We start from the raw sequence: 27,414 nt of genomic DNA on the forward strand, positions 1-27,414 counted from the left end.
GGATTCAGAATTGGCTTGCCTGCAGAAGGCAGAGGGTGGTGGTGGAGGGAGTACATTCAGATTGGAGGATTGTGACTAGTGGTGTCCCACAAGGATCTGTTCTGGGACCTCTATTTTTCGTGATTTTTATTAACGACCTGGATGTGGGGGTAGAAGGGTGGGTTGGCAAGTTTGCAGATGACACAAAGGTTGGTGGTGTTGTAGATAGTGTAGAGGATTGTCAAAGATTGCAGAGAGACATTGATAGGATGCAGAAGTGGGCTGAGAAGTGGCAGATGGCGTTCAACCCGGAGAAATGTGAGGTGGTACACTTTGGAAGGACAAACTCCAAGGCAGAGTACAAAGTAAATGGCAGGATACTTGGTAGTGTGGAGGAGCAGAGGGATCTCGGGGTACATGTCCACAGATCCCTGAAAGTTGCCTCACAGGTGGATAGGGTAGTTAAGAAAGCTTATGTGGTGTTAGCTTTCATAAGTCGAGGGATAGAGTTTAAGAGTCGCGATGTAATGATGCAGCTCTATAAAACTCTGGTTAGGCCACACTTGGAGTACTGTGTCCAGTTCCGGTCACCTCACTACAGGAAGGATGTGGAAGCATTGGAAAGGGTACAGAGATTTACCAGGATGCTGCCTGGTTTAGAAAGTATGCATTATGATCAGAGATTAAGGGAGCTAGGGCTTTACTCTTTGGAGAGAAGGAGGATGAGAGGAGACATGATAGAGGTGTACAAGATAATAAGAGGAATAGATAGAGTGGATAGCCAGCACCTCTTCCCCAGGGCACCACTGCTCAATACAAGAGGACATGGCTTTAAGGAAAGGGGTGGAAGTTCAAGGGGGATATTAGAGGAAGGATTTTTACTCAGAGAGTGGTTGGTGCGTGGAATTCACTGCCTGAGTCAGTGGTGGAGGTAGATACACTAGTGAAGTTTAAGAGACTATTAGACAGGTATATGGAGGAATCTAAGGTGGGGGCTTATATGGGAGGCAGGGTTTGAGGGTCGGCACAACATTGTGGGCCGAAGGGCCTGTACTGTGCTGTACTATTCTATGTTCTATATGTTCTTAATTTAATAGTTTGATTATCTTTCATCATAGTTTATTGTACTAGAATGTTTTTGGATATTTCACCCCTCCAAATTTGAGCAGGTACTTGTAGAACGACCCATCACAGTACAGAGTCTCTCCACAGAATTTGGAATCAGGTACTTTTCAGAAGTGGGGGTAAGGAACACTTATGTGTAGCACCTTCTCAAAGGCCTTCCGAAAATCCAAGTAAGTAACATCCACTGACTCCCTTTTGTCTATCCTGCCTACTATTTCCACAAAGAATTCCAAGATTTCCCCTTAAGGAAACTAAGGTGACTTCTGCCTATTTTATCATGTACCAAGTACCCAGAAACCTCTGCCTCACAGTCCATGCCAAAGACAAATAAACTGCCCATACAACGTACACTCTCCAAGAGGACCACAACCTTGTTGTGGTTTGGAAGCTTGTATGCCTCAATGACCCGGAAAGCTATGTTGACTGGAGTCAGTACTTTATGCTTTGGGTCTTGATAGGGTCACCCATGCCAAACAGGTCACAGGGTACAGGATCTCCAGGTTCAGGGGCTCAGTTCAGGGCTAACAACTCTGACTGGTAAAACAAAATTGTTATGGGAACAACAATGAAGAATCCTTCTACATCTAAGTGTGATGGTATTCCTGAGTCTCCAACTGGGACTTTGTGACTGACAGTAGTGAAAACCAAGAGGAAGCTACTGACACGATGAAGGAAGTCCTGAACACAACCAGAGATGGAGGACCTTCACTGCTACCCTAAGCACCAGCGGGGTAACAGGCAGTAGGTAAGCAAGTATACAACGTACATACATGTTGACTTCTTAAACTTGAGCAAATCAACCAGCACATAGCTTGACACTGTGAGCTTTAGACACCATCATATTCACCTGAATATGGTATGCAATGCTACCAGATATCTGATATTCTTCAAAATGTTTTCACTTTGTAATCCATTATCTTGGCGTCCCTTGTGGTTGTTTCAATGAAATGGGACAAAGTAATTTATAGCTAGAATATATTTGAAAACGCTGTAGTATTGACAGTAGACCTAAACATTCATAGTGCTAATTCTAGCTTTCTCCATAATTACATTCATGTGCATATGGAAAAAAAGAATGCCCAGACTATGAGCTCATTTTTCCAACCATTCAAATCAGGGACACACATAAGGGCAACATCAGTATAATATCAGGACATAGGTGAAGTACAAAAATGACCTTGCCTTGCCATCACAGGTAAATAGTACACAAAGTGGCTATCTTCAGAGACAGAGGTTTCATCTGCAAATTCTGCTGAAACTGCTGGGTATTTCCAGTTTTTATTATAAATCTATAATTCTCTTAATAAATTTACTCAATCAAGCAGAAGTTAGAAGTATTTGTAGTATATAAAGAAAATTTCCAGTTTTCTGATTATTTCTAATTCTCTTTTTCTTTCTCTCTCTCTCTCTCACCTTCTTTCTTTGAAACCCTTGAAATCTCTGCCTCACAGTGCTTGATTCAAGCCACGCCTAAGACAAATAAACTGCCCATACAATGTACATACATGTTGACTTCTTAAATTTGAAGGCTTCACATAGAAAATTTGAAACCTTAACATCAAATTCACAGAAAAAATATTTAAAAATATAAATGCTAGCAATAAAAAAAAATTAGAACAAACTACCTAAAGACTGGCAACTCCCCTCTGCCTGTGACAATTTAGCAAAGAATATATTACTGCATTCTTCCATTAAAGGATTTTTACAAACTATGACAAAGTTAAGAAATTAGGTTAAACTTCAAAGAAAGGTTCATGGTTAAGACAGAAGTAAAAAAGATTAGTATCTAGGGCATAATTTATTGAAGCCACATAAAATTTCCACTTACTAAAATGCTCTAGTGTATAATGCGCATTGCTGGGGTAATAGCTATAGGTCAGTTATGGCTGCCTCACGATAGCCAATGCTCCACACAAAAGATGTGTTAATCATCTACCATACAGAAAAATATTGTTCCTAGAGAGACAGAAGAAAATCTACAAAGCTGGAAATTCGAGCAACACACATAGAATGCTAGAGGAACTCAGCAGGCCAGACAGCATCTGCAGAAAAGAATGAACTGTCATTCTTTTCCATAGATGCAGACTGGCCTGCTGAGTGCCTCCAGCATTTTGTGTGTGTTGTTCCTAGACAGTAGCTTGGGAAGATATTTTCCCTAAACTGCTCAAGCATCACTGGCTCCAACAACAGCAATTCAATCCCTCAAGATATTACTGTCCTATTTTATTCCCACCTGGAGCATCATTTTGCAATGAACAGTGAATTTAAATGATTAATGCAAAATATTCTGAATGGTACAGGCTGTCTCTGGGTTATGAATGCCCAAGTTTTGGACACCCATATACATGAAAGGGCTTCTATTATATTGCTAATTTTAAAAGTCCCACATATATAGATGTTTCGTTCCTATGAACATCAGAATTAGTTTCTTCTCTCTTTCTCCACTTCACAGCAATTGTTCTTTCTTTTCAGTCTTATGCATTTTTGATGAAATTCGTTACAATACTGTGAATATGTGGTTACCATACTAAGTGATTTTTGTGTATTTTTCGACCTAAGGATTACTGTAAAAAAAAGAACCAGTTCTATATCTGGAGCAGGGCTATATTCTGACTGTGTAATTCTATAAATGGCTTATTTAATTAGATATAAAACAACTGTATAGAGAATCACACAAGATAATATTTTTCCAGAATGCTTTCACTATACAATCTGTTCTAGTTACATCACCAGGTCTTGAGTTTAAAATAGCAACATACTGAGCTTCCGCAGAATAACTGGTTTAAAAAGAAATCCTGCTTAAATGGCCTGTCATTCAGAAGTAGAGGTTAATACTTTTCAAAGTGAAAAAACTATCAAGGGCACATCATATACTGAAACATACTTTCCTAATTGTTGTCCAGTCTTCAAGAATATCAAGGTCTTGTAACATGTAAACTACATAAGGACGTTTGATAGTTAAGGAAATTTCCAAAATCTGAAAATTAACACAATTTTCTCCAACATATTCAAAACCAGTCACCAAATAGTTGGAATAAGAAATCTTTCAAGGTAATATTACATAAAATAATTACTTTTAAAAAAGACAAAGATGATTTTATTGGTATTTCCAATACCATAGATCATAACTACAAAATAAATATACTAAATTACATGCATTCAATTCAAAAGAAGCTCTGCAAAGTTACTAGTTCCTATAAGGTGATGGCAGTTAATAAAATATTTCTCTACTATACCTATCTCCCCATTACCTTTTCTGTTGTACGTGATTTGTTGTGAAGATGAACAAAAAAATTAAAAGGATATCAGAGACAACTACGGGTTTTTTCTTTTTGTCTGGACTAAATGGATCTTTCCTCTTGTTTTTTCTGGATTGTAGTTCATCATTCCATAACTCTGAAAGACACAAGTTATAATGTATAGGATAATTAATCAAAAGAATTAACCATTTGAAGAAAAATTCTAAGTGCAATCATGTTTGAACATTTTCTTTTCTTCATTAGCCTGGTGGTAATCCAAATCTCACACATCTTCTTTCTCTTTCTTCTTTTGGTTCCTCTAACATCAAGCACTTGGTTTTCTTCCTTGCTCATAATTGTAAAAGACTGTTGCTGCAGCTTGGATAGACAAGTGATTGCTTATCCTGTTGACTCCTCTGATTCTATTGGTCCTGATATAGAAGTTGACACTGCAGCTAGGAAAGCATCACGTGCCTCATGAGATCCACTGTTCCTCCCTCTGATTAATTTCCCATTATGCTAGTCACAGTCCTCAAAACTAGAACTTTTCCCACCAGTCCATAAAAAAGTTGGGATTTATTCTTTCTTTTCCACACAAATCCTCCAACTCCCTCTATATCTAGCCCGTGGCAAAAGTGTGACGCTACCCTGTACACTTCAACAATTACTCTCTCTCCCCCTCTTTTCCCACCTGCATCAGCAGAATCTCCATTGTGATACATAGTCATAGTCATACTTTATTAATCCCGGGGGAAATTGGTTTTCGTTACAGTTGCTCCATAAATAATAAATAGTAATAGAACCATAAACAGTTAAATAGTAATATGTAAATTATGCCAGTAAATTATGAAATAAGTCCAGGACCAGCCTATTGGCTCAGGGTGTCTGACCCTCCAAGGGAGGAGTTGTAAAGTTTGATGGCCACAGGCAGGAATGACTTCCTATGACGCTCTGTGTTGCACCTCGGTGGAATGAGTCTCTGGCTGAATGTACTCCTGTGCCCACCCAGTACATTATGTAGTGGATGGGAGACATTGACCAAGATGGCATGCAACTTAAGACAGAATCCTCTTTTCAGACACCACCGTGAGAGAGTCCAGTTCCATCCCCACAACATCACTGGCCTTACGAATGAGTTTGTTGATTCTGTTGGTGTCTGCTACCCTCAGCCTGCTGCTCCAGCACACAACAGCAAACATGATAGCACTGGCCACCACAGACTCGTAGAACATCCTCAGCATCGTCCGGCAGATGTTAAAGGACCTCAGTCTCCTCAGGAAATAGAGGCGGCTCTGACCCTTCTTGTAGACAGCCTCAGTGTTCTTTGACCAGTCCAGTTTATTGTCAATTCTTATCCCCAGGTATTTGTAATCCTCCACCATGTCCACACTGACCCCTGGATGGAAACAGGGGTCACCGGTACCTTCGCTCTTGTCAGGTCTACCACCAGCTCCTTAGTCTTTTTCACATTAAGCTGCAGATAATTCTGCTCACACCACATGACAAAGTTTCCTATCGTAGCCCTGTACTCAGCCTCATCTCCTTTGCTGATACATCCAACTATGGCAGAGTCATCCGAAAACTTCTGAAGACTCTGTGCAGTAGTTGAAGTCCGAGGTATAAATGGTGAAGAGAAAGGGAGACAAGACAGTCCCCTGTGGAGCCCTGGTGCTGCTGATCACTCTGTCGGACACACAGTGTTGCAAGCACACATACTGTGGTCTGCCAGTCAGGTAATCAAGAATCTATGACACCAGGAAAGCATCCACCTGCATTGCTGTCAGCTTCTCCCCAGCAGAGCAGGGCGGATGGTGTTGAACGCACTGGAGAAGTCAAAAAACATGACCCTCACAGTGCTCGCTGGCTTGTCCAGGTGGGCATAGACAAGGTTCAGCAGGAAGACGATGGCATCCTCAACTCCTAGTCGGGGCTGGTAGATGAACTGGAGGGGATCTAAGGGTGGCCTGACCATAGGCCAGAGCAGCTCCAGAACAAGTCTCTCCAGGGTCTTCATGATGTGGGAGGTCAATGCCACCGGTCTGTAGTCATTGAGGCCGCTGGGGCGCGGCGTCTTTGGCACAGGGACAAGGCAGGACGTCTTCCACAATACAGGAACACTCCGGAGCCTCAGGCTCAGGTTGAATACATGGCGGAGTACTCCACATAGCTGAGGGGCACAGGCTTTGAGCACCCTGGTACTGACACCATCCAGTCCTGCAGCCTTGCTTGGGTTGAGACGTTTCAGTTGTCTTCTCACCTGTAGAGCTGTGAAGCCCACTGTGGTGGTTTCGTGCGGGGAAGGGGTATAGTCATGAGAACAGGGTGGGGAACTGTGAGGAGGGGTAGGAGGGGAGAGTGGAATATGTGTTGGTTGGGGGCCGACAACAGATGGCTCATTTGTGGGATGTCCAGGGGCCACACTGTCAAATCTGTTAAAGAACAGGTTAAGTTCATTGGCCCTGTCCACACTGCCTTCCGCTCCTCTGTTGCTAGTTTGCCAGAACCCAGTGATGGTGCTCATCCCCCTCCAGACCTCTCTCATGTTGTTCTGCTGGAGTTTCCACTCAAGCTTCCTCCTGTACCTGTCTTTAGCCTCCCTGATCCTGGCTTTCAGGTCACTCTGTATTGCCCTCAGCTCCTCCCTATTTCCATCTCTAAACGCCCTCTTTTTAGTGTTTGGGATGTCCTTAATGTCCTTTGTCACCCATGGCTTGTTATTTGAATAACAAAGGACAGTTCTTGTCGGAACATTGCAGTCCACACAGAAGTTGATGTAATCAGTGATGCACTCTGTGAGCCCATCAATATCCTCTCCATGTGGCTCACAGAGTGCCTGCCAGTCTGTCACCTCAAAACAACCCTGGAGCGCCTCATAAGCCTCCTCCGAACATTTTCTCACTGTCCTCGAGGTTGCAGGTTTACTCTTCACCGGAGGCACGTAGCAGGGTTTTAGATGCACCAGGTTGTGATCTGACCTTCCCAGTGGGGGGAGGGGAGAGGAGCTGTATGCATCCTTAACGTTAGCGTACATCAAATCCAGAGTCCTCTCCCCTCTGGTTGTACAGCTCACATACTGCGTGAAGTTGGGCAGTGTTCTAGCCATGGTAACCTGGTTGAAGTCACCCGAGATGGTAATGAGGGCACTCGGGTGCTGGGTACATTGGCAAATTAAAAGGAACCAAAAATATTATAGAAATTTGGCTGTAGAAAAATTGGCATGTTATTTCATGTGTATTTTCTCACCCCCCCAAAACAAAAGAATCAAAATGACCAAAAAAGTAAAAATAGTACTTTGAAAAATAACTTTTGCAAGTGAAAACCAGATGAAATTCAGAGACTAGCAGAAACATGCACTGGGCACTGCAAGGGAGAGTTCTAGATTCCTTGCTTTTAGTGGTATTTCATCAATGACTTGAGACTTGAAAATATGGGCAGTGATAAAGAAGCTTACAGATAATACTAAATCGACAGTGATTGACCAAGTGTACAGAAACAGAGGGACCTCAGGAGAACAGTTGATAAAAGTGACGGTGGCTGGACATGAAGAAAGCAACAAATGGGACACCTGATTTTCTGTTTTAGTCATAACGGGGTGGGAGAGAGAGGGATGGTGTTTGTGCTAGAATCATGAAAAACTCTGGTTGGGCCATGGTTTTATGTTAGGTATGAGTCACGTCAACGCATTATAGAAAGAATGTGTTAGCACTAGAGAAAGAGTGCCAGAGAGATTAATGAGATTGTTGCCATGCCAGGAAAAAATTAGTTACCAGGAAAAATTGGCTAGTCTACAATTTCCTTTAGAACAAAGCTGTGGGGGAGATTTTTTACATTTTAATTTATGAGAAACACAGGCAGGAAAATAGGAATCCTTACATTATAGAGCAGCAAGGTCAATAACTATGAGATATAGATTTTAGGTTATAGGTGCAAAGACCAGAGAGACCAGAATTCGCTGTACGAAGGCATAATGAAAGCAGAAACCTATTTTTTCTTAAAAGATACTTGGATGAATGTTTCAAGTGTCTTGACTTAAAAGGCTACAAACCAAGAGTTCAGATGTAGGATTAACTTAAATATTTACGTTCTTAAAACCTGCATTAAATAAATTGACGCAAACACAAGGAATTCTGCAGATGCTGGAAATTCAAGCTACACACATAAAATGCTGGTGGAACACAGCAGGCCAGACAGCATCCATAGGAAGATGCACAGTCGACACTTCAGGCTGAGACCCTTCGTCAGGACAGGGTCACGGCCCAAAACGTCAACTGTGCTTCTTCCTATGGATGCTGTCTGGCCTGCTGATTTCTACCAGCATTTTGTGTGTGTTGCTTAAATAAATTGAGTTTAAATTGAAAGCTGATATACCTGATGTGATATCAATGCTGTGCCTATCTTCTTCAAGTCTCCGTATTCTCTCCTCCAGTTCACTCTGTACAGTATCATACAGAAGCAACTTCTCACTCTAGGAAGCAAAACAATATATATGTGATATTCACAATGATTTTATTTAATACATAACTATTTTTCACCTTTCATTTACTTTCAGGATGTGCATACATAGGCTGGTATTTATTATGCTGAAATAGCGATAGACCTTTTTGAACTATTCCAACCTATGTTATTAAAGCAGTACATAATATTATCAAATAGGGAGGTGCAAGTTTTACGTTATGTGACCAAACAATGAGAAGGAGTTAGGCCTGATGATGCTTGGGATGGAGTGAACCAGGAGTGAATTCCTATGCAAGACCATAACAACATAAGACACAAGAGCAGAATTAGGCCTTTCAGACCTCCGAGTCTGCTCTGCCATTTCATTCATGGAAAATTTATCTTTCTCAACCCCATTCTCCTGCCATCTCCCCATAACCTTTGATGTCTTTACAAATCAAGAACCTTTCATCTTCCGCATTGAATATACCCAATGACTTGGCTTCCACATCTTTGGCAATGAATTCCACAGATTTACTACCCTCTGGCTAAAGAAATTCATCCTCTTCTCTGTTCTAAAGGGACATCTTTGTATTCTGAGACTATGCCCCCGGTCCCAGATTTCTTCACCGTAGGAAACATCCTCTGCACAGCCACTCTATCTAGGTCTTTCAATATTCAATAGATTTCAGTTAGATCCCCCCTCATTCTTATAAACTCCAACGAGTATAGGTCCAGAGCCATTAAGCAACTCCTTATACATTAACCCGTTCACTCCCAGGATCATTCTTATAAACCTCCTCTGGACCCTCTCCAATGCCAGTACATCCTTTCTTAGATGAGGGACCCAAAATTTCCCACAATACTCAGAGTGTGATCTGACTGATGCCTTATAAAACCTTAGCATCATATCCTTGCTTTTATATTCCAGATCCCTCAAAATAAGTGCTAACATAGCATTTGTATTCCCTACTGCCAACTCAACCTGCAAGTTAACATACAGGGAATTCTGCACAAGGACTTCTAAGTCCCTTTGCACCTCTGATTTCTGAATTTTCTCCCCACTTAGAAAATAGTCTATGCTTTATTCCTTCTTCCAAAGTGCATGACCATACAATTCCCTACACTGTATTCCATCCGTCACGTCTTTGCCCATTCTCCGAGTCTGTTCAAGTTCTTCTGCAGATTCCCTGCTTTCTCAACACTACCTACCCTACCATCTATGTTTGTATGGTCCACAAAATTAGCCACAAAACCTTCAATTCTGTCATCCAAATCATTGACATATAACGTGAAAAGAAGCGGTCCCAAACAGATTCCTGCGGAACACCACAAGTCACCGGCAGCCAACCAGAAAAGGCCTCCTTTATTCCCACTCTTTGCCTTCTGCCAGTCATTCAATCTTCTATCTATGCTTTACTGTAATACCATGGGATAACTTGTTCAGCAGCCTCATGTGTGGCACCATGTTAAAGGCCTTCTGAAAATCCAAGTAAACAACATCTACTGACTCTCCTTTGTCTCTGCTGCCTGTTATTTCTTCAAAACAGATTTACCAAGCAAGATTTCCCCTTAAGGAAACCATGCTGACTTCAGCCTATTTTTTAAGTCCTTCCAAGTACCCCCAAATATCATCCTTAATAATTGATTCCAACACCTTTCGAACCAACAAAATCAGGCTAACTGGCCTATAATTTCCTTTCTTCAAGTTTTACGATTTGTGGCTCCTTCTTGAAGAGTGGAGTGACATTTGCAATTTTCCTGTCCTTCGGAACCATTCCAGAGTCACGTCATTCTTGAAAGATCATTGTTAGTGCCTCCATAATCTCTTCAGCTACCTTTTTCAGAACGTTCTGACCCAGATGACTAATCTACCTTCAGACTTTTTAGCTTCTCAAGCACCTTCTTAGTAATGGCAACTACATCCACTTCTGCCCCTCGACACGCTCAAATTTCTGGCATACTGTTGGTATTTTCCACAGTGAAGACCGATGCAAAGTTCTCACCACGTTCCTCTGCCATTTCTTTGTACACCACCACCTCTTCTCCAGCATAATTTTCCAACAGTCCAATATCCATTCTTACCTCTCTTTTACTCCTTATTTATATGGAAAAACTTTTGGTATTCTCTTTTATATCTTTGGCTAGCTTATCTTCATATTTTATCTTTTCTTATTGCTCTTTTGGTTGCCTTCTCTTGGTTTTTAAAAGTTTCCCACTAATTTTTGCTTGATTTTTTAGTATTCCTTTTGCCTGTCAGCCACATTTGCCTCATCCTCCCTTTAGAATACTACTATTTCTTTGGTATAAATTGATCCTGTGCCTTCTGAATGGTTCCCAGAAACTCCAGCCATTGTGTTCTCCCCATATCAGCATAGGCAGCAGGAGAAGATGGCAGCACACAGCTCTCCGATGAAAAATGATATCGTATCTGTTAAATAGGGGCCATGGACAATTCTGATTTGATGAAGACAGACGTGAGGAGCAGAGGAACATCTGGAGAAATTTCTGGAATGCCTGGTTCGCTGCTGTTGTTACTGTGCGATCAAGAATCTCCGAAGGATAGGCCCCAAAATCCCCGGCTTTGCCTGCTGCTGGCGACCGAGGCTGAGGTCGAAACGCTCGGACAGAGATGGTGCTCGGTACTCGGTGTCGGAGGGCTGATCAGAGCTCGAAGTTTTCGGATGGCTCAGAGTCGGACTGTGGTCAGGCATGGCAGGTAGAGTTTTCTTCCTTCTCCTGTCTGCGTGAGATGTGGGACTTTCGAGAAACTTTGAACTTTTTACAGTGCCATGGACTGTTCTTCATCAAGTTATGGTATTGTTGCACTGTTATAACTATATGTTATAATTATGTGGTTTTGTTAGTTTTTCAGTCTTGGTCTGTCCTGTCCTGTGTTTTTGTGATATCACACCGGAGGAATATTGTATCATTTCTTAATGCATGCATTACTAAATGACAATACAAGAGGACTGCGTGTCCTCATAATCTCATCTAATCTAATCCCTGCTTGTGTCCCCTTTTAATCAACTTCGGCCAGCACTTCTCTCATGCCTCTGTAGTTCCATTTACTCCACCGTAATACTGATATATCTGATTTTAGCTTCTCCCCCTCGAAGTGCAGGGTGAATTGTATTATATTATTGAATTCTATCAGTAGCTGGAACTATGATGTTGTGGCCATTACAGAGACAGGAATGGGTGCTTCATGTCCCAGGGTTTCAATGTCTTATAAAAGTTAGAGGGAGGTGAACGAAGAGAGCAGGGGTGTTGCACTACTAATCAGGGACAATATCACAGCTGCACTTAAGAGTGGACATAATGGGGGAATTGTCCACTATATAGGTAGAACTCAAAAACAGAAAGGGTGCAACAAGTTGTAAAAACAATAGGGTTGTTGTCATGGCGAACTTCAACTTCCGTAATGTAAATTGGGACTTTCTGAGTGCAGAGGTTTAGATGGGGCAGAATTTGATAGGAGCATCCAGGAGGGTTTCTTAACCTAATATCTAGATAGCCCAACAAGAGGTGCGGTTGTATTAGACCTGGCATTGGATAATGAGCCTGGCCAGGGGACCTACCTTTCAGTGGGGAAGCAGTGAGAGAACAGTGACCACAACTCCTTAAGTTTTAAGTTAGCAATAGAAAGTATGGACCTTATCGGAGGGTATTAAATTGGAGCAGGGCAAAATTACAAGAGCATTAGGAAAAAATGAGGAACAGCTGTTTTTGGGTAAGTCCACATCCAATATGTGTAAGGTGTTTAAAGACCAACTGCATAGTGCACAGAACAGGGATGTTCCAGTTAGAAGAAAGAACAAGAATGGCAAGATGAGAGACCCTGTCGAGAGAGATGATGAATTTAGTCAAGAAGAAAAAGGAAAAGTATGTAAAGCTCAGGAAGCTAGAATCAAACAAAGCCCCTGAGGATTATAAAGAAGCCAGAAAAGAACTCAGGGAGGGAATTAGGAAAGCCAGGAGGGGCTATGAAAAGTCTTTGGCAGGTAGGATTAAAGAGAATCCCAAGCATTCTATACTTACATAAAGAGCAAGAGGATAACAAGGGATAGGATAGGAGCACTCAAGGATAAAGGCGGGCACATTTGCTTGTATGTGGAGGATGTGGGCGAGATCCTTAATGAGTACTTAACATCAATATTTATCAAAGAGAAGTATGTGGAGGATATGGAGATCAGTGCCTAGTGTATTGATATGCTGGGGTATTTGAAGTAAAGAAGGAGGTTGTGATGGGTCTCTTAAAAGAGCATTGACTTAAAAAAGGAGCACTTTTAGTAATAGACTAAGACAAATGCGCTGCTCCAAAGAGCACTATCTGGGGTCATTCTTACTCTATAATGAGTCAACCTATAGACGAGGAAGGAAGTGATGATCCCTCTTGTTAGACTGCTTGTGTTAATTTACGTTTTATTCTTTCTACTTCTGTTCTAATATTTATATCAGTGCACTTGTAATGCTACCGTGACACTGTAATTTTCTTTGGGATCAATAAAGTATCTACCTATCATATAAATGTGAGGAAGATGGAAGGATATGCACATTGTGTAAGCTGAGGGGATTAGTTAGGTTGTCACAACATCCCTGTGCTGTACTGTCCTATGTCCTATATTATGATGTACTTACTGGTCATGCCATCCAGGTGTTAGAATTCACCAATTTTACAAGTGTTACTAAAAGGGACTTGACGATCTGGCACAGCTAATCTTCTGGATAATACACAACATACCAATGGTAGAAGAGTGGAATGTTTTACATGGGATTCCATGTCAATCAAGTGGACCTGACCTGAAAATTGTTAAACTCACCTGATGCTAAATACACATCCTTTCAGATAAATACAAAGTATTTCAAACCCATCCCTGACATGTTTTGCAGGTGTTCTGGAGTGGAGAAGTCAAGAAGCCAAGCTCTTTAGTTCAAAATGCTCATTCTCTCAACTATTTCAGTAATAATGATATGTGTGTGGATGTTCTATTTTAATTTTGGGTTAATGACACCAGCCAATCCATCACCAACCTCCCATGATCTTCCTGGCAGGGTCTCTACAAGTGATTGTCAAGAGGAAGCAGTTATGTTTCCTTCTTAGAGGCAGTAATTCTCTGACATTTGTTTTTCACAAATGATGTTTGACACTTCTCAACTCAAAATAAAGCAGTCAGTGATCAGCCCTACTTCTAAAAAAATTAATGAAAGAAGATCATTGATGAAGCCATTGAAGACAACTGCCTATAGTTTGCACAAGTTCCTATGATACAGTTAACTGGGACACATTAGAACCAGTACACTTGAGCCTAAGAGTAGCAGCAAAAGACGTGCAGAAATCTCTATCACTTGCTGAAGTCTCTGTTCATATGTCCACTATAAGAAAAACACTGAACGAGAAAGGACACCACAGAGGAAACCTCTGCTTTCCAAATCAAACTTTGCTGCACGTCTCATGTTTGCAAAAGACCACCTAGATGTTCCACAACGCTTCTGGGATGATGTTCTGTGGACAGATGAGACAAAAATTTAACTTTTTTGGCAGAAATGCACACCACTATATTTGGAGGGAAAAGGGCACTGCACATCAACAGCAAAACCTCATTCCAACTGTGAAGCATGGTAGACAGAGCATCATAGTTTAGGGCTGCTTTGCTGCCTCAGGGCCCAGACAGCTTACTGTCATTGAGGGAACAATGAATTCAAAATTGTATCAAGGCATTTTAACTGCCTGTCACCTGAGGCTTAAGAGAAGTTGGATAATGCACAAGACAATGATCAGAAACATAAGTAAATCAACAACAGAATAGTATAAAAAGAAGAAAATTCGTGTTTTGGAATGGCCAAATCAGAGTCTAGACCTCAACCTAATTGAGATGTTGTGGCATGACCTGAAGAGGACTGTTCATGCAAGATATCCCAGAAATATTGATGAACTTAAACAGTTTTAACTGGAGGAATGGTCTAAGGTTCCTCCTTGCTGATGTGCAAGTCTGATCAGCAGCTACAGGAAGTGTTTGGTGGAGGTTATTGCTGTTAAAGGAGGTTCTACCAATTATTAATACAAGGGTTCACATACTTTTTCCAGCATGGACTGTGAATGATTGAACAATGAATTCAACAAAGACATGGAAAGTACAATTGTTTGTGCGTTTTTAGTTTAGGCAGATTGCGATTGTTTATTACTGTGATTTAGATGAAGATCAGATCACATTTTATGAGTAATTAATGCAGAAAACCAGGTAATTGCAAAGGGTTCACAAACTTTTTATTGGAAAAAAAACTAAGGTCAGGGAATAGTTTTAGATAAAAGGTGCCCTGCAACGTAGCTCAAATTTGATCAGGGCCTGCGGTATTTCCATCATTCGTTAATGTGTCTACAATCACCAATTTGCATTCTATTAGGAGAAGGACTGAATGAAGACATTTGTAAATATTTCATCAACAATTTCTGTATTCACAAACCAGGCTCTGTCAATATAAAATGAAAGGATTACACTCATCAATTTAAGAGAAAGATTAGCAGTGAGTCAAGAAAAATGTATTTTCTCCTAGAGGGCACTAAAAGCCTGGAAGTATAATGCAGTTATAAACCTACATCATATTTAAAAAGGACTTAAATATGAACCAGTTACAATAATAAGCAATGCTACAGCCCAATAGCTTAGACTGGACAACTGTTTTCACCAGAACTCCTATTGATTCTATGACTTGCTATGAGAATATGCTCCTTCTCTAGATGATTAGGTAGGTATGTCGCATCCGGAATTTTCCAGTTAGCGGGTGATTTCCTTCCACACTGCTCTGACGTATTGGGAAATAGTGTACGAGGCAAGTTACAGCAGTGGTTTGCCATTGCCTTCTGCCAGGTGAGTTTTTTTTTAACGAGATCACCTGCTCTTAACCCAGCACGGATAGAGAGCGTGCAAGGGTGCCAGCTGGGATCTAACTCGGGACCTCTCACCCCAAAGTCCAGCGCTGATGCCACTATGCCACCAGCCGGCTTCTAGGTGATTACCTACTAATATTGATGAGTAAGCATGATGATACTGTGATTTAGTCCTGTGATGTGGCTGCACCACGGCGGCTCCTCATTTTTAGGCGTTCTTGGTGCTACTCACCAAATACTCATCCGTCCTTCACATTGTGCAATAATCTGTCATATGGCTTGATGCCAAGGAGGCATGCCAGTTATTAAGTTACACATTGTGAAGCTAAAATATAAAACTACTGTTGGTACAGCCTCCTGAACACCCTGTTTTAAAATGCTACTTTCAATAATACATGAAAATGGTGAAAACAAAACTTATTCTTCATGGAGATTAGGAGGCAATCACTCCTGCCAGTGCTGCCAAAGATAGCTGGATATGGTGGTGAAGTATTTCATCACTGGAATGCTAATCCAAAAAAGTACCACACTGTGACAGTTTAAGACTATGAAATTGACTTTATTAAAACATCTACATCAGTAAGAGTCACCAAAATGCCAGCTAATTATTTCACAATAACAATTGGTTTACTTATAATCTTCAGAGAAGAAAATCTGCCATGGTTACCTAGTCTGTGTCTCTAGTATTACTGGAGACCTAGTGTTGTTTTTATATTTTCATGTCTTATATATCAGCTCAATGTTAAATGGGATTTAAAAACACATCTAACAGCTCTACAATTCAAACCACTAGATGCTGAATCAGGAAATAGCAAAGGCACCAGATACACAAGGTAAGAACGTCCTCTTCAAACAGTGACCCTCTGCAATAGCTTGAGTGCCTGTGACTGATTACTGCTTACCTCCCAGTGTTGGAATGCAGCCTGTACCTCACATTCATATTGGTTCTTTACAGTTTTTAAACAGAGCTCCCTATAGATACCTGTAATCACAAAATCGTATTTTCAGACGTAGCAATAAAAAGATTCATGTCCATAAGCAAGACTACATAATCAGCATTTATACGAGGGGTGATTGATAAGTTTGTGGCCTAAGGTAGAAGGAGTCAATTTTAGAAAACCCAGCGTATTTATTTTTCAACATAGTCCCCTCCTACATTTATACACTTAGTCCAGTGGTCGTGGAGCATACAGATCCCTTCTTTGTACACGTCGGCGTCTTGGACCTTCAGAAAGTGGTCCACAGCAGGGGTGATTGATAAGTTCGCGGTCTAAGCTAGAAGGAGACGAGTTATACAGCTCTCATTACATGCACGTGCAGTTCAACTCTTTGAGTGATTATGCAGAAAGTTTTAAGTTAATAACTCACCTCCTTCTACCTTAGGCCACAAACTTATCAATCACCCCTGCTGTGGACCACTTTCTGGAGGTCCAAGACGCTAACTTCTACAAAGAAGGGATTTGTATGCTCCACAACCGCCGGACTAAGTGTGAGTATGTTGAAAAATAAATGTGCTAGGTTTTCTAAAATTGACTCCTTCTACCTTAGGCCACGAACTTATCAATCACCGCTCGTATAAAGATCCTCACCAGATCAGCAATTACAAATCACAATTAGTTTGATACCACTACCTTGTCATATTTAATGCAAGTCCACTGACAAGATGTTAAAGAAAATCGCTCCTCCTTTCCTTTAACTTAAGTGGACCGTTGAATGAGAATATGACAGAAGGCCAATTTTTGATTGATGTTTTCGTATGAACATTTTATTTCTATATTGTAGCAGACATTTTATACAAATCTAGTAACCCATCTACTAGATTTTTAAGTAAATAATACACATTTTCCATGAATTTTAGTGGTTCTTCCTCAATACCTAAACTATGTAAAATTCACCCCTTCTTATAAATTTTCTTTATCCTATTCCAAAACACTATTAAAATGAAAATATTAAGGCATGATAAACTAAATCACAAATTTGTCCAGAAAGGACATATTTTGCTTCCCTCCTTCATTTTTCCTGAAGACAGTGAATAATGTTGAATAACGTTTTGCGACTGTTTGATGATAGCCCTCACAACTTAGCAGTGCAATAACTCAACATAATGCTGTTAGCCTCTTAACAGATCTTGGTTACATGGATTGTGGTAGTGATGTAATTAGAAAAAGGGATGAAAGGGGCAAGTGACAAAAGTAAACGGCTAATCAAAATATTCCCCTTCCTGGATGTCAACCAGCAATTTAAAAAAAGCATAGCTGATCATTTCTTCCTCTTATATTGGAATCACTGGAACCAATTCTAATGCTTTATTATAGCCATAGTTGAGATGAGCTAACTCAATTTAAACTACATTGTCCAAATCTGCAAGATACAGACCAAAGAGATCAGAAAAGCAGCCTTTTTCTCTTTCAGTCTGCCAGTGGTTTCCACATGGAGTCCGACAGCATAACTAAGTCTCGCTGGGAATACTCAAAATTACACCATAGTGTTTGGATAGGGTAGCAGATACAATTTCAGATCTTGTGCTTGGTCTGAGATTACACTGATTTCAATAAAGTACAAAGAGTTAATAAGTTTAACGGAAGGATAATATTTTGCTTTATTTTAATGGTTTAAACCATTTACGTTTAGTTAAATTTTCAATGATTTAGCATTTTCACACTTTTGGTATCCTATTTCTAAAATTTACTATCAATCTTAAGAGTTTGCAGAGTTTCTGAATATCTAATAAAACTGATTCATCTATCATCATCATCATCATCATCATCATCAGGTGCCGTGCCCAGTTTCAGCTTTGACTGCCATGGCCCACACACTCCTGTTTCGGGTCAAGTGGATCAATTCATTGGTATTCGTTTCCAGTTCTCTGACTGCTGTCTCCATCATCATTTGTCTTTGTCTTCCTTTTGCTTTCTTCCTTTCAATCTTTCCCATAATTACCGTGCATTCTAACTCCTCTTTCCTAATCACATGTCCAACGAAGTTACATTGCCTTTTCACCAACTCATACATTATTTCTCTTTTTGTGTTTGCTCTGTTCATAACATCCTCGTTAGATATTCGTTTCATCCATGATATTCTATGCATCCTCCTCAAAAACCACATATCTGCTTCTTCAATTCATTTCTTCATGTTACTAAATACTGTCCAACATTCTGAGCCATATAACATAACTGGATAAATGTAACAATTCAGTACTCTGAGGCGAGTTGTCATGCCTAGTTTAGTATTGGTCAGTACACTTTTCATTCTTGTAAAGGTGTCTTTTGCCATCCCTATTCTTCTTTTGATGTCCATGTCGCACCTGCCATCTGATGTCACCCAGCTTCCTAAGTAGCACAAGTTCTGTAATTGTTTTATGTCTTCCCCACTTATTCTCACCTGCAGATAGGATTCTCCTTCTTTTTGGATATCACCATACATTCTGTCTTTTTGTAATTGATAGATAGACCCGTTTTTGCACTTTCTTCAACAACTATATCAATTAAGTTTTGTAGTTCTTCCTCCGTACTTGTAATTCACAAGGAAAGCGACTAAGACGATCATTTGCTGTTAGACTGCACACATGCACCAACTCCTCTGATGCAGGCAGCAATGTGATCTGCACCAAGTCCAGATCTTCACTTTCTCCGCCAGCCAGCAACTCGCTGATGGGGTAGACCTGCAGTACTTGGAGTTCTTAGTGTTCCGCCGGGTCTTGTGATCGTAAAAAATACATTTTAAAAGCAAAGGACGATGCCATTATCATGGAAAAAGATGAAATTATGAACATATGGACTGAGTATATTCAGGAACTGTTTGAAGACGATTGCGGCGAAAAACCAGAAATTAATTTCGGATTCATCTATAATGTATTCAAATAGCTTTAAATTAAAAACTACTAAAGAAATAATAAACACAATTGAAAATACTAAAATAATCATTGAATTTAATTTTACATTTTTACAAGTAAAATAATTCAAACATGTACCTGCCTTTAACTTTTTTGTAGAAATAATGACCCCATTATTATGGATGGGGTTCTTGTCCAAATATCAGTCAATCCTGGTTTAAAGCTAAAGGGTGAGCTGCTGAATGCATTCAGCACTTCAATATGCCAGTGGAAATAGGCACACGAACCGGCATCTGACCTACATGTTGTTTCAGGTAGGTGCACTTGGCTTTCCTGAAGAACTGCCAGTAGTTGATCAATAAGTGGTGCAAAACTATTTTTAAGAGTCTTAGACTAGCAATCTAAATCAGTTCCAGTTACTCACAAGATTCATAATAGATGCTTGCTTGATAAAATCTAGCCACCCCACTGACAACCATTTAGTTCAATGAGCATCCTTCCCTGGATGTGCCAAAATTGGCTCTTGGCACAAGCTTCATAAATTTGCTAAAATTCCATTCTTCTGTGTGACCACTGTTGCTCACTGAACCAGACGCTTCTTCTTAGCCAGCCTTGCACTTAGATTCATACACTTGATAATAAAGATTGCCAATTTCCACCTCTATGACAAAGACTGCTAAACTTTCGGTAAGATGGTGACACCTTCGATCGTAGCTGCTTCTGCAGGGTCAACCAAAGGTGTTATTGTCCTTTTAAAATGTATTTTTTACGATCACAAGACCCTGCTGAACATTAAGAACTTCAAGTACTGCAGGTCTACCCCATCAGCGAGTTGCTCGCTGGCGGAGAAAGTGAAGATCTGGACTTGGTGTAGATCACACTGCTGCCTGCACCAGAGAAGCATCGAAGGAGTCGGTGCATGAAGGAGGTGTGCAGTCTAACAGCAAGTGATTGTCTTAGTCGCCTTCCTTGTGATTGCAAGACCCTGTTGGAGACTGTTAACGTGAAATGCTGCAAGTCTGATTCACTTATTTATTTATTGGCGTACGGTGGGGGATCTGAGTGGCCTTGGTCATAGCAAGGACTAGGCCTCAAGCCATGGTGCTGCCTGTTTACAGCCCCCAAGCTGAAGTAAGTGCTGCCATCCCAGTGTTCGCTCGGCAGAAGACACGCTGTATTGTGGTCGACTGCAAATTTCTGCAACATTCATGGACTCAAGTCTTGGACTATATATTTTTTGTATGAGTGAATTTGACTCACATCTTACATGTGCTTGCTACCTTACATTTGCTGTATGTGCTTTGTGCTGTGTTTGACTGTACAGTGTTTTGTACCTTGGCCCCCGAGTAAAGCTGTTTCATTTGGCTGTATTCATAGATACTCATGTATGGCTGAATGACAATTAAACTTGAAAGTTAAGGAATAGGAATTATTCTTCAGTTTCTCAGGACTATTACACACTTTAATGTCATAATACTTGCCTGTCTGAACTATAATTACTTGCCTTGTTTATGCAAGGTCACTGAGGCTTTTTGCAACCTACAGACTACTTGGATTCCCCATTGCTCTACAATTATGTGTTCAGATTTATAAAGCCAAACCTGATGGGCAAGTGTGCCCAAGACCCAATCAGCAAGATCCAGAGCAATGCAAAGACCTGGTGAAGTGCAACAGGATCACATGGATGAGGCAGAACAAAATGTCTGAAATAAACATGTCTTCACCTTTTTCAAATTCAAAACTAACTATTTACAAATACTTCTCATGGAATAAGCATTTAAAGACTTTATTTCTATGTTTTTTTAATTTATTTTATATAATATTTATCATCTAAAAACACAAACCAAAAAATGTAAGTGAGCTTAAGTGTCTTTGCTTCCACCTGTAAAATCTCCCTAGAAATGAATCTGCTTGTACATCCTGTCCAGAACTAACCTGATGCAGTTTACCCAGTATTAGTGCTATTGATGCATCTAGTGCAGTGGGCAGTGCTTGTAACTCTCACTTTCAGCTTCCACCATTTTTGAAAAGGAAAGCTGAATGCATAAGTCTCTCCCTGCCAGTACATAGCCTCCCTAACAGCCTCATGTAGTGCCTCCTCATTGGCGATAAATGGAAACTGAACTCCTTTTGGACTCAGGCTGAACTACAGAGAATGGGGAGGAGGTCTGTCCCCTGCACACGTAGCACACAGGCCCACCAGTGTGTGGACACGCCCTGGAGCTCGTGAACCAGATCTCCAGCTATGGGTAAATAGCCCCACCACTTTGTCAGCAGCCTCGGGAGAGACGAAGGCTACGGGAGTAAACCCAGACAGCACATCATTGAACATCCTTCCATCAGCTCCTGCAGCCAAGCTGGTGCTAAACGTATCTGTTCATAAGCTTTCCTTCGGACTACACTGGTGAGGCTGATAGGGGGATCTTGACGACTGGGCACCTCAGGATCTCCATACCTTCCGTCCAGGCTTGTGATGACGATCATCATCACCCATTGTTCTTCAAACAGACGGATGCCAATCAACAGTGCTATTGAACGTCATCAAAAGCTACACTAGCTGAAATCTATCAGCATATTTAAGACATACAAAGTCTAAAACTTTCTTATATTTATGAGGTAAATGTTGCTAGTTCATCACAAAACCAAACATTTACCAGCAAGTCTCAATTCATAAGGATGTACAAGGAGCACACGTAGACATCAAAAAGAAGCAATTTAAGTTTGTTTAACTTACAAGCTATAATTAAATGTTGTGATAAAATGCAGAGCTGACAAATCTATGCCATTTATATATTATGATCGGGATATTCTATAAATCACTTAGCAAATAAGCAAAATTACAAGCTACAAATAAGAAAACCAACCATCATATTTAGTATGAATTAAATCAGCAACATTCACAAGAAAATTACTATGTGGAACATTTTTTTTACCTGCAACTTTTGTTCGAATTTGCATATTCTCTTGCAAGGCCGCTAATGGTTCCAAATATTCAGGAGCCTTTCCTGCTATAACTTCCTCAAGCTTCGCTTCTACTTGGCTTAATCTTTCCCTGTATAACCTAAGAATAGAAACACCATTTAGTATTACTAACACAAGAAAGTCTGCAGATGCTGGAAAGATAAAGCAACACACAAAAAGTGCTGGAGGAACTCAGCAGGTCAGAAAAGTATGGAAAAATATAAACAGTCAATGTTTCGGGCTGAGACCCTTCTTCAGGATTGAGAAAGAAGGGGAAGATGGCAGAATAAAAAGGTGTGGGGGGGGAGGGAAGATGCCAGCTGGAAGGTGATAGGTGAAGCTAGGTGGGCGGGGAAGGTCTGGAGAAGAAAGAATCTGACAGGAGAGGAGAGTGGACCATAGGAGAAAGGGGAGGAAGCGGAGACCCAGGGGGAAGTAACTGGCAGGTGAGAAGTAGTAAAAGGTCAGAGTGGGGAATAGAGGAAGGGGGGAGGGGAGGGGGAATGTGTTTACCAGAAGGAGAAATCGATGTTCATGCCATCAGGTTGGAGGGTGCCCAGACGGAATACAAGATGTTGTCCCTCCACCCTGGGGTGGCCTAATCATGGTTCAAGAAGAGGCCATGGATCAACACATCAAAATTAAAATGTTTGGCCATCAGGAAGTCCTGCTTGAGGTGGATGATGCAGAGGTGCTCAACGGAGCAATTCCCCCAATTTGCAATGTCTCACCAATGTAGAGGAGGTCACATCAGGAGCACTGGACACAACAGAAGGCCCCAGCAGATTCCTAGGTGAAGTGTTGCCTCATCTGGAAAGATTGTTTGGGGCTATGAATGGAGAGGAGGGAGGCGGTGTATGGTCAAGTGCAGCACTTAGGTTATTTGCAGGGATAAGTGCTGGGAGGGAGAAAGATGTTTTGTGGTAGGATCCATATGGTATGTCAGAAGTTGCGGAGTATAATGTGTTGGATGCCAAGGTAAGAACAAGAGGACTCTATCACTATCAAGGTGGCGGGAAGATGGGGTGAGCGTGAATGTATGGGAAATGGAGGAGTTGTGGGTGAGGGCAGCACCAACAGCAGAGGGTGGGAAACCCCGCTCTTTACAGAAGGAGGACATCTCTGATGTCCTGGAACAGAACATCACATCATGGAAACAGATGCGGCAGAGGTGAAGAAACTCAGAAAAGGGAATAGCATTTTTACAGGAGATAGGGTGGAAAAGAGTATAGTTGCGATAACCTTGGGAATCAGTAAGTTTGTTAAAGATGTTGGTTGACAATTTGTCACCAGTGATGGAGAAAGAGAGATCAAGAAAGAGGAGAGAGGTGTTAGAGATAGACTAAGTGAATTTAAGGGTAGGGTGGAAGTTAAATGCAAAGCTGATAAAATTGACGAACTCAGCATGGTGCATGAAGCAGCACCAATGTAGTCGTCAATGTAGCGGAGGAAGAGTAGGGGAGTATAACCAGGGAAGACTTTGAACACAGACTGTTCTACATAGTGAACGAAAGGGCAGGCATAGCTTGGACTCATGAGAGCGCTCATGGCTGGCTACCCCTAGAGAATGGAGAAAGTGGGAGGAGCCAAAGGAAACATTATTCTGGGTGAGGACCAGTTCTGCCAGATGGAGGAAGGTGGTGAAGGAGGATTGGTTACTCATAAATAACTGGATTTAGCTGATTCAAATCTACACAAGAACATGACAAATCTCATTTATTCCAAGAGGATACTAACAGTAAGAGGATATTAGCAGATTTTCAAATGAAAGTCATCGTGAATAGTTCAGTTAATCTTTTATTTTAATTTACAAGACACAAAAACGTCTGGAATTTACACTTCGGACAGTGGTTAATGTGCTGTACACAAAGTGGTCTGATCAAATTAATGGGAAGATAAAGATCAGCTATAGTTCAACCATCAGCAGCATGCAGCACACTTTGGCAACATTAGAGGCAACATTAAGACAGAGATGAGTGTTAGTAATTTATTTTTCAAATCTGCATCCAGTATACAATTTCAAAATTGAAACATAATAATTTATTTGTGAGCATGATAAAAATCAACAAGTATGAAACAAAGGAGAAGCCACACGGCTCCTTGAAGAAATGTATAAGATGCAAATAAGTCAACTCAGCAAAATAATATAGTCAATTTATTCTCCGTGACTAAAGAGTTACCAATATAAATACCATTGATGTCTTAGTTGTAATCTTCCAAAATTCTCCTGTCTTGGAAACTATTTCTTTCAAATGGAAAATAATGCCTGCTATTCAGTAATTTAATGCGAAAACCTAGGAATTGTACAGGAGATCCTAATTAAGGATAGAATGACTTGATTGACTTGAAACTTTTAAAATAATAGAGAAAACTGCAAAGGAAAAAAACAAAATTGTTAACCATACTTGAAATAGGTGGTTTATAGCCCTCAAATACAGAATTCAAAGTTTTCATCAAATTACAAGAAGCATCTTCCCATCTTAGTCATGAGAATGAGTTTGAGATTGTGACTCCTAGTTCTCAATATCCTAGACAGGGAAATATTACCCCTGCATTCATCTTGTTAAACCACCCCAAGAATATTTTTTGCTTCACTGAGATCTCCATGCATTCTTTTAAATTCAAGATCTAATTTATATAGATCTAATTTATTTAATCTCTCCTTCCTCCACTACCACCACCACCCATGCCCTGAATCTATTTGATGTACATTTGTTGCACTCACTCAGTCAAACTTATTTCCTCTTACGTATAGGAAGTCCATTCCTAGAAATATTCTATTTGTGGTCTCACCAGGATTCCATATGAATTCATAAATGGTAAAGCCCATAGAAAGTATGTACATTGATACTCAGAAGCCACCCGGTTTAGTCCTTCATACAACCCAAAAGTGAAATCTCTTAGAATTCACAACAGTGCATTCACAAAAGTAATAAAGAGGAGTGGGGTTATTTGGCCCTTTAAGCCTGCTCCACCATTCATCAAGACTGTGGCTAGATATACTAACTCAATGTTATCTTCTTGCACTGTTCCCATCAGTGAGTTTGGAAATTAGCTGAGCAGCAGTACAGAGTTGGAATAGTGGTCCACTATTATAAATGGTAGAAAAAGTAGTGTGCATAATGACTTAGAAAATGAGACAGAAAACCATTTATCCAGGTTTGTAACGTACAGACAGATGGCATCATCAGTAGTTAATGCTTCCATTTGCACTGCAAAGTAGACAAAGGTTTTTTTTAAGCTTTGGACCTGAAGGTTCAAAGATTCTTTAAAATCTATACATATTAATCTTTGACAAAAATATTACCCTAATAACCATTGCCAATTGCCAGCATTATACTATGAGTTCAACGGCAACTTTGTAGATAGCTGTATATGTAATAAGACAAGTTCACAACTGCTGTCAGCAATTCAACTCTTGTATCGCTACCTAACTACAAACTACCCTGACATTGCTCTGCTTTGGACAAGGTCCCAGTATTTTTTAAAATGGCATATTGAAGCATATAACAAACATTATGGCACTAAACAAAAAAAAAAACAAGTATATAAGCAACACACACAAAATGCTGGAGGAACTCAGCACCCCAGGCAGCATCTATGGAAAAGAGCAAACAGTCATCAGGTCTTGGCCCAAAACTGCGACTGTTTACTCTTTTCCATAGGTGCTGCCTGGCCTGCTGAGGTCCTCCAGCATTTTGTGCATGTTGCTTGGATTTCCAGCATCTGCAGATTTTCTCGTTTGTGACCAAACATACAACTTCCTCTGAAAAATTCAAAACAACAAATTAGATTTCTTAAACATTTGATACTTCATCTTCTATGTGAATTAGATTGATATTTCATCTTCTACATGAATTAGATAACTTTAATCATTATTTCACACCATAAGATTTTTAAAAATACTGTAATCAAAAACTGCACTTTTTCTTTTGAGACTGTAGCGGTTACTTGAAAACAAACCAAAACCGCTGAGACTAAGGCTACGTCCATACTAGACCAGATAAATCTGCAACCGAAGCTTTTTCTCTTCATTTTGACCCTCCATCCACACTGAAATGGCATTTTCCTCCCCCAAAAACTGAGATTTTCTAAAAAGCCCTCCAGAGTGTGTAAATTTGAAAATGCCGATTGTGCAGAGCAGTGTGGACAGGGTAAACGGATATTTTTAAAAACGCTGTCATGACTTGCCAGAATAGATGGTGGCAGCACAGCATTTCATTGTTTTCTTGAACGCAACCCCCCCACACAACCTAGCAATTTCAGAATAGATGGCGGGAGGAGAAGATGGCGGCGCGCCTGCGCGCGCAGCCCTCCAGTGAAAAATGATATTGTACCCGTTAAACAGGGGCCGTTGACAATTCTGATTTGATGGAGAATGGACGTGAAAGCACAGGGAACATCTGGAGAAATTTCTGAAACGCCCGTTCGCTGCTGTCGTTACTGTGTGGTCGGGAGTCTTTCGAAGGGTAGGCCTCAAAATCCCTGACCTTGCCTGCTTTTGGCAACCATTCGGACAGAGATGGTGCTCAGTACTCGGTGTCAGAGAGCTGATCAGAGCTCGAAGTTTTCGGATGACTCAGAGTCGGATTGAGGTCAGCATGGCAGGGAGAGTTTTTCTTCCTTCTCCCATCCGTGTGAGATGGGGGACATTTGAGAAACTTTGAACTTTACCGTGCTGATGGACTTCTTCATCAAGTTATGGTATTGTGACACTGTTTGTAACTATATGTTATAATTACGTGGTTTTGTCAGTTTTTTCAGTCTTGGTTTGTCCTGTGTTTTGTGATATCACACCGGAGGAAATAATGTATCATTTCTTAATGCATGCATTACTAAATGACAATAAAAGAGGATTACGTGTCTTCATAATCATAACGAGACTGAAGCCAGAAGAGTTAGAAATGTACTCACCAAATACTTTGACCCGTAGCTTGCTGAATAAATAATTATAC

The 27,414-nt window shown here is 40.6% G+C and overlaps 1 protein-coding gene across 1 annotated transcript in view; it reads right to left on the minus strand.

Moving 5' to 3' along the window:
* brms1la (BRMS1 like transcriptional repressor a) overlaps nucleotides 1-27,414 on the minus strand; it is a 65,396-nt gene that overhangs the window by 6,971 nt on the left and 31,011 nt on the right. The window contains exons 3-7 of the mRNA XM_072267645.1: nucleotides 22,432-22,559; nucleotides 16,569-16,648; nucleotides 8,712-8,808; nucleotides 4,411-4,500; nucleotides 3,989-4,053 (exon numbers count right to left, since the gene is read on the minus strand). Coding sequence (XP_072123746.1) covers nucleotides 3,989-4,053; nucleotides 4,411-4,500; nucleotides 8,712-8,808; nucleotides 16,569-16,648; nucleotides 22,432-22,559 — 460 coding nt within the window. The remainder of the gene's footprint in view (nucleotides 1-3,988; nucleotides 4,054-4,410; nucleotides 4,501-8,711; nucleotides 8,809-16,568; nucleotides 16,649-22,431; nucleotides 22,560-27,414) is intronic.

This window comes from Mobula birostris, chromosome 1, assembly GCF_030028105.1.
Source record: "Mobula birostris isolate sMobBir1 chromosome 1, sMobBir1.hap1, whole genome shotgun sequence".
NCBI classification, from domain to species: domain Eukaryota; kingdom Metazoa; phylum Chordata; class Chondrichthyes; order Myliobatiformes; family Myliobatidae; genus Mobula; species Mobula birostris.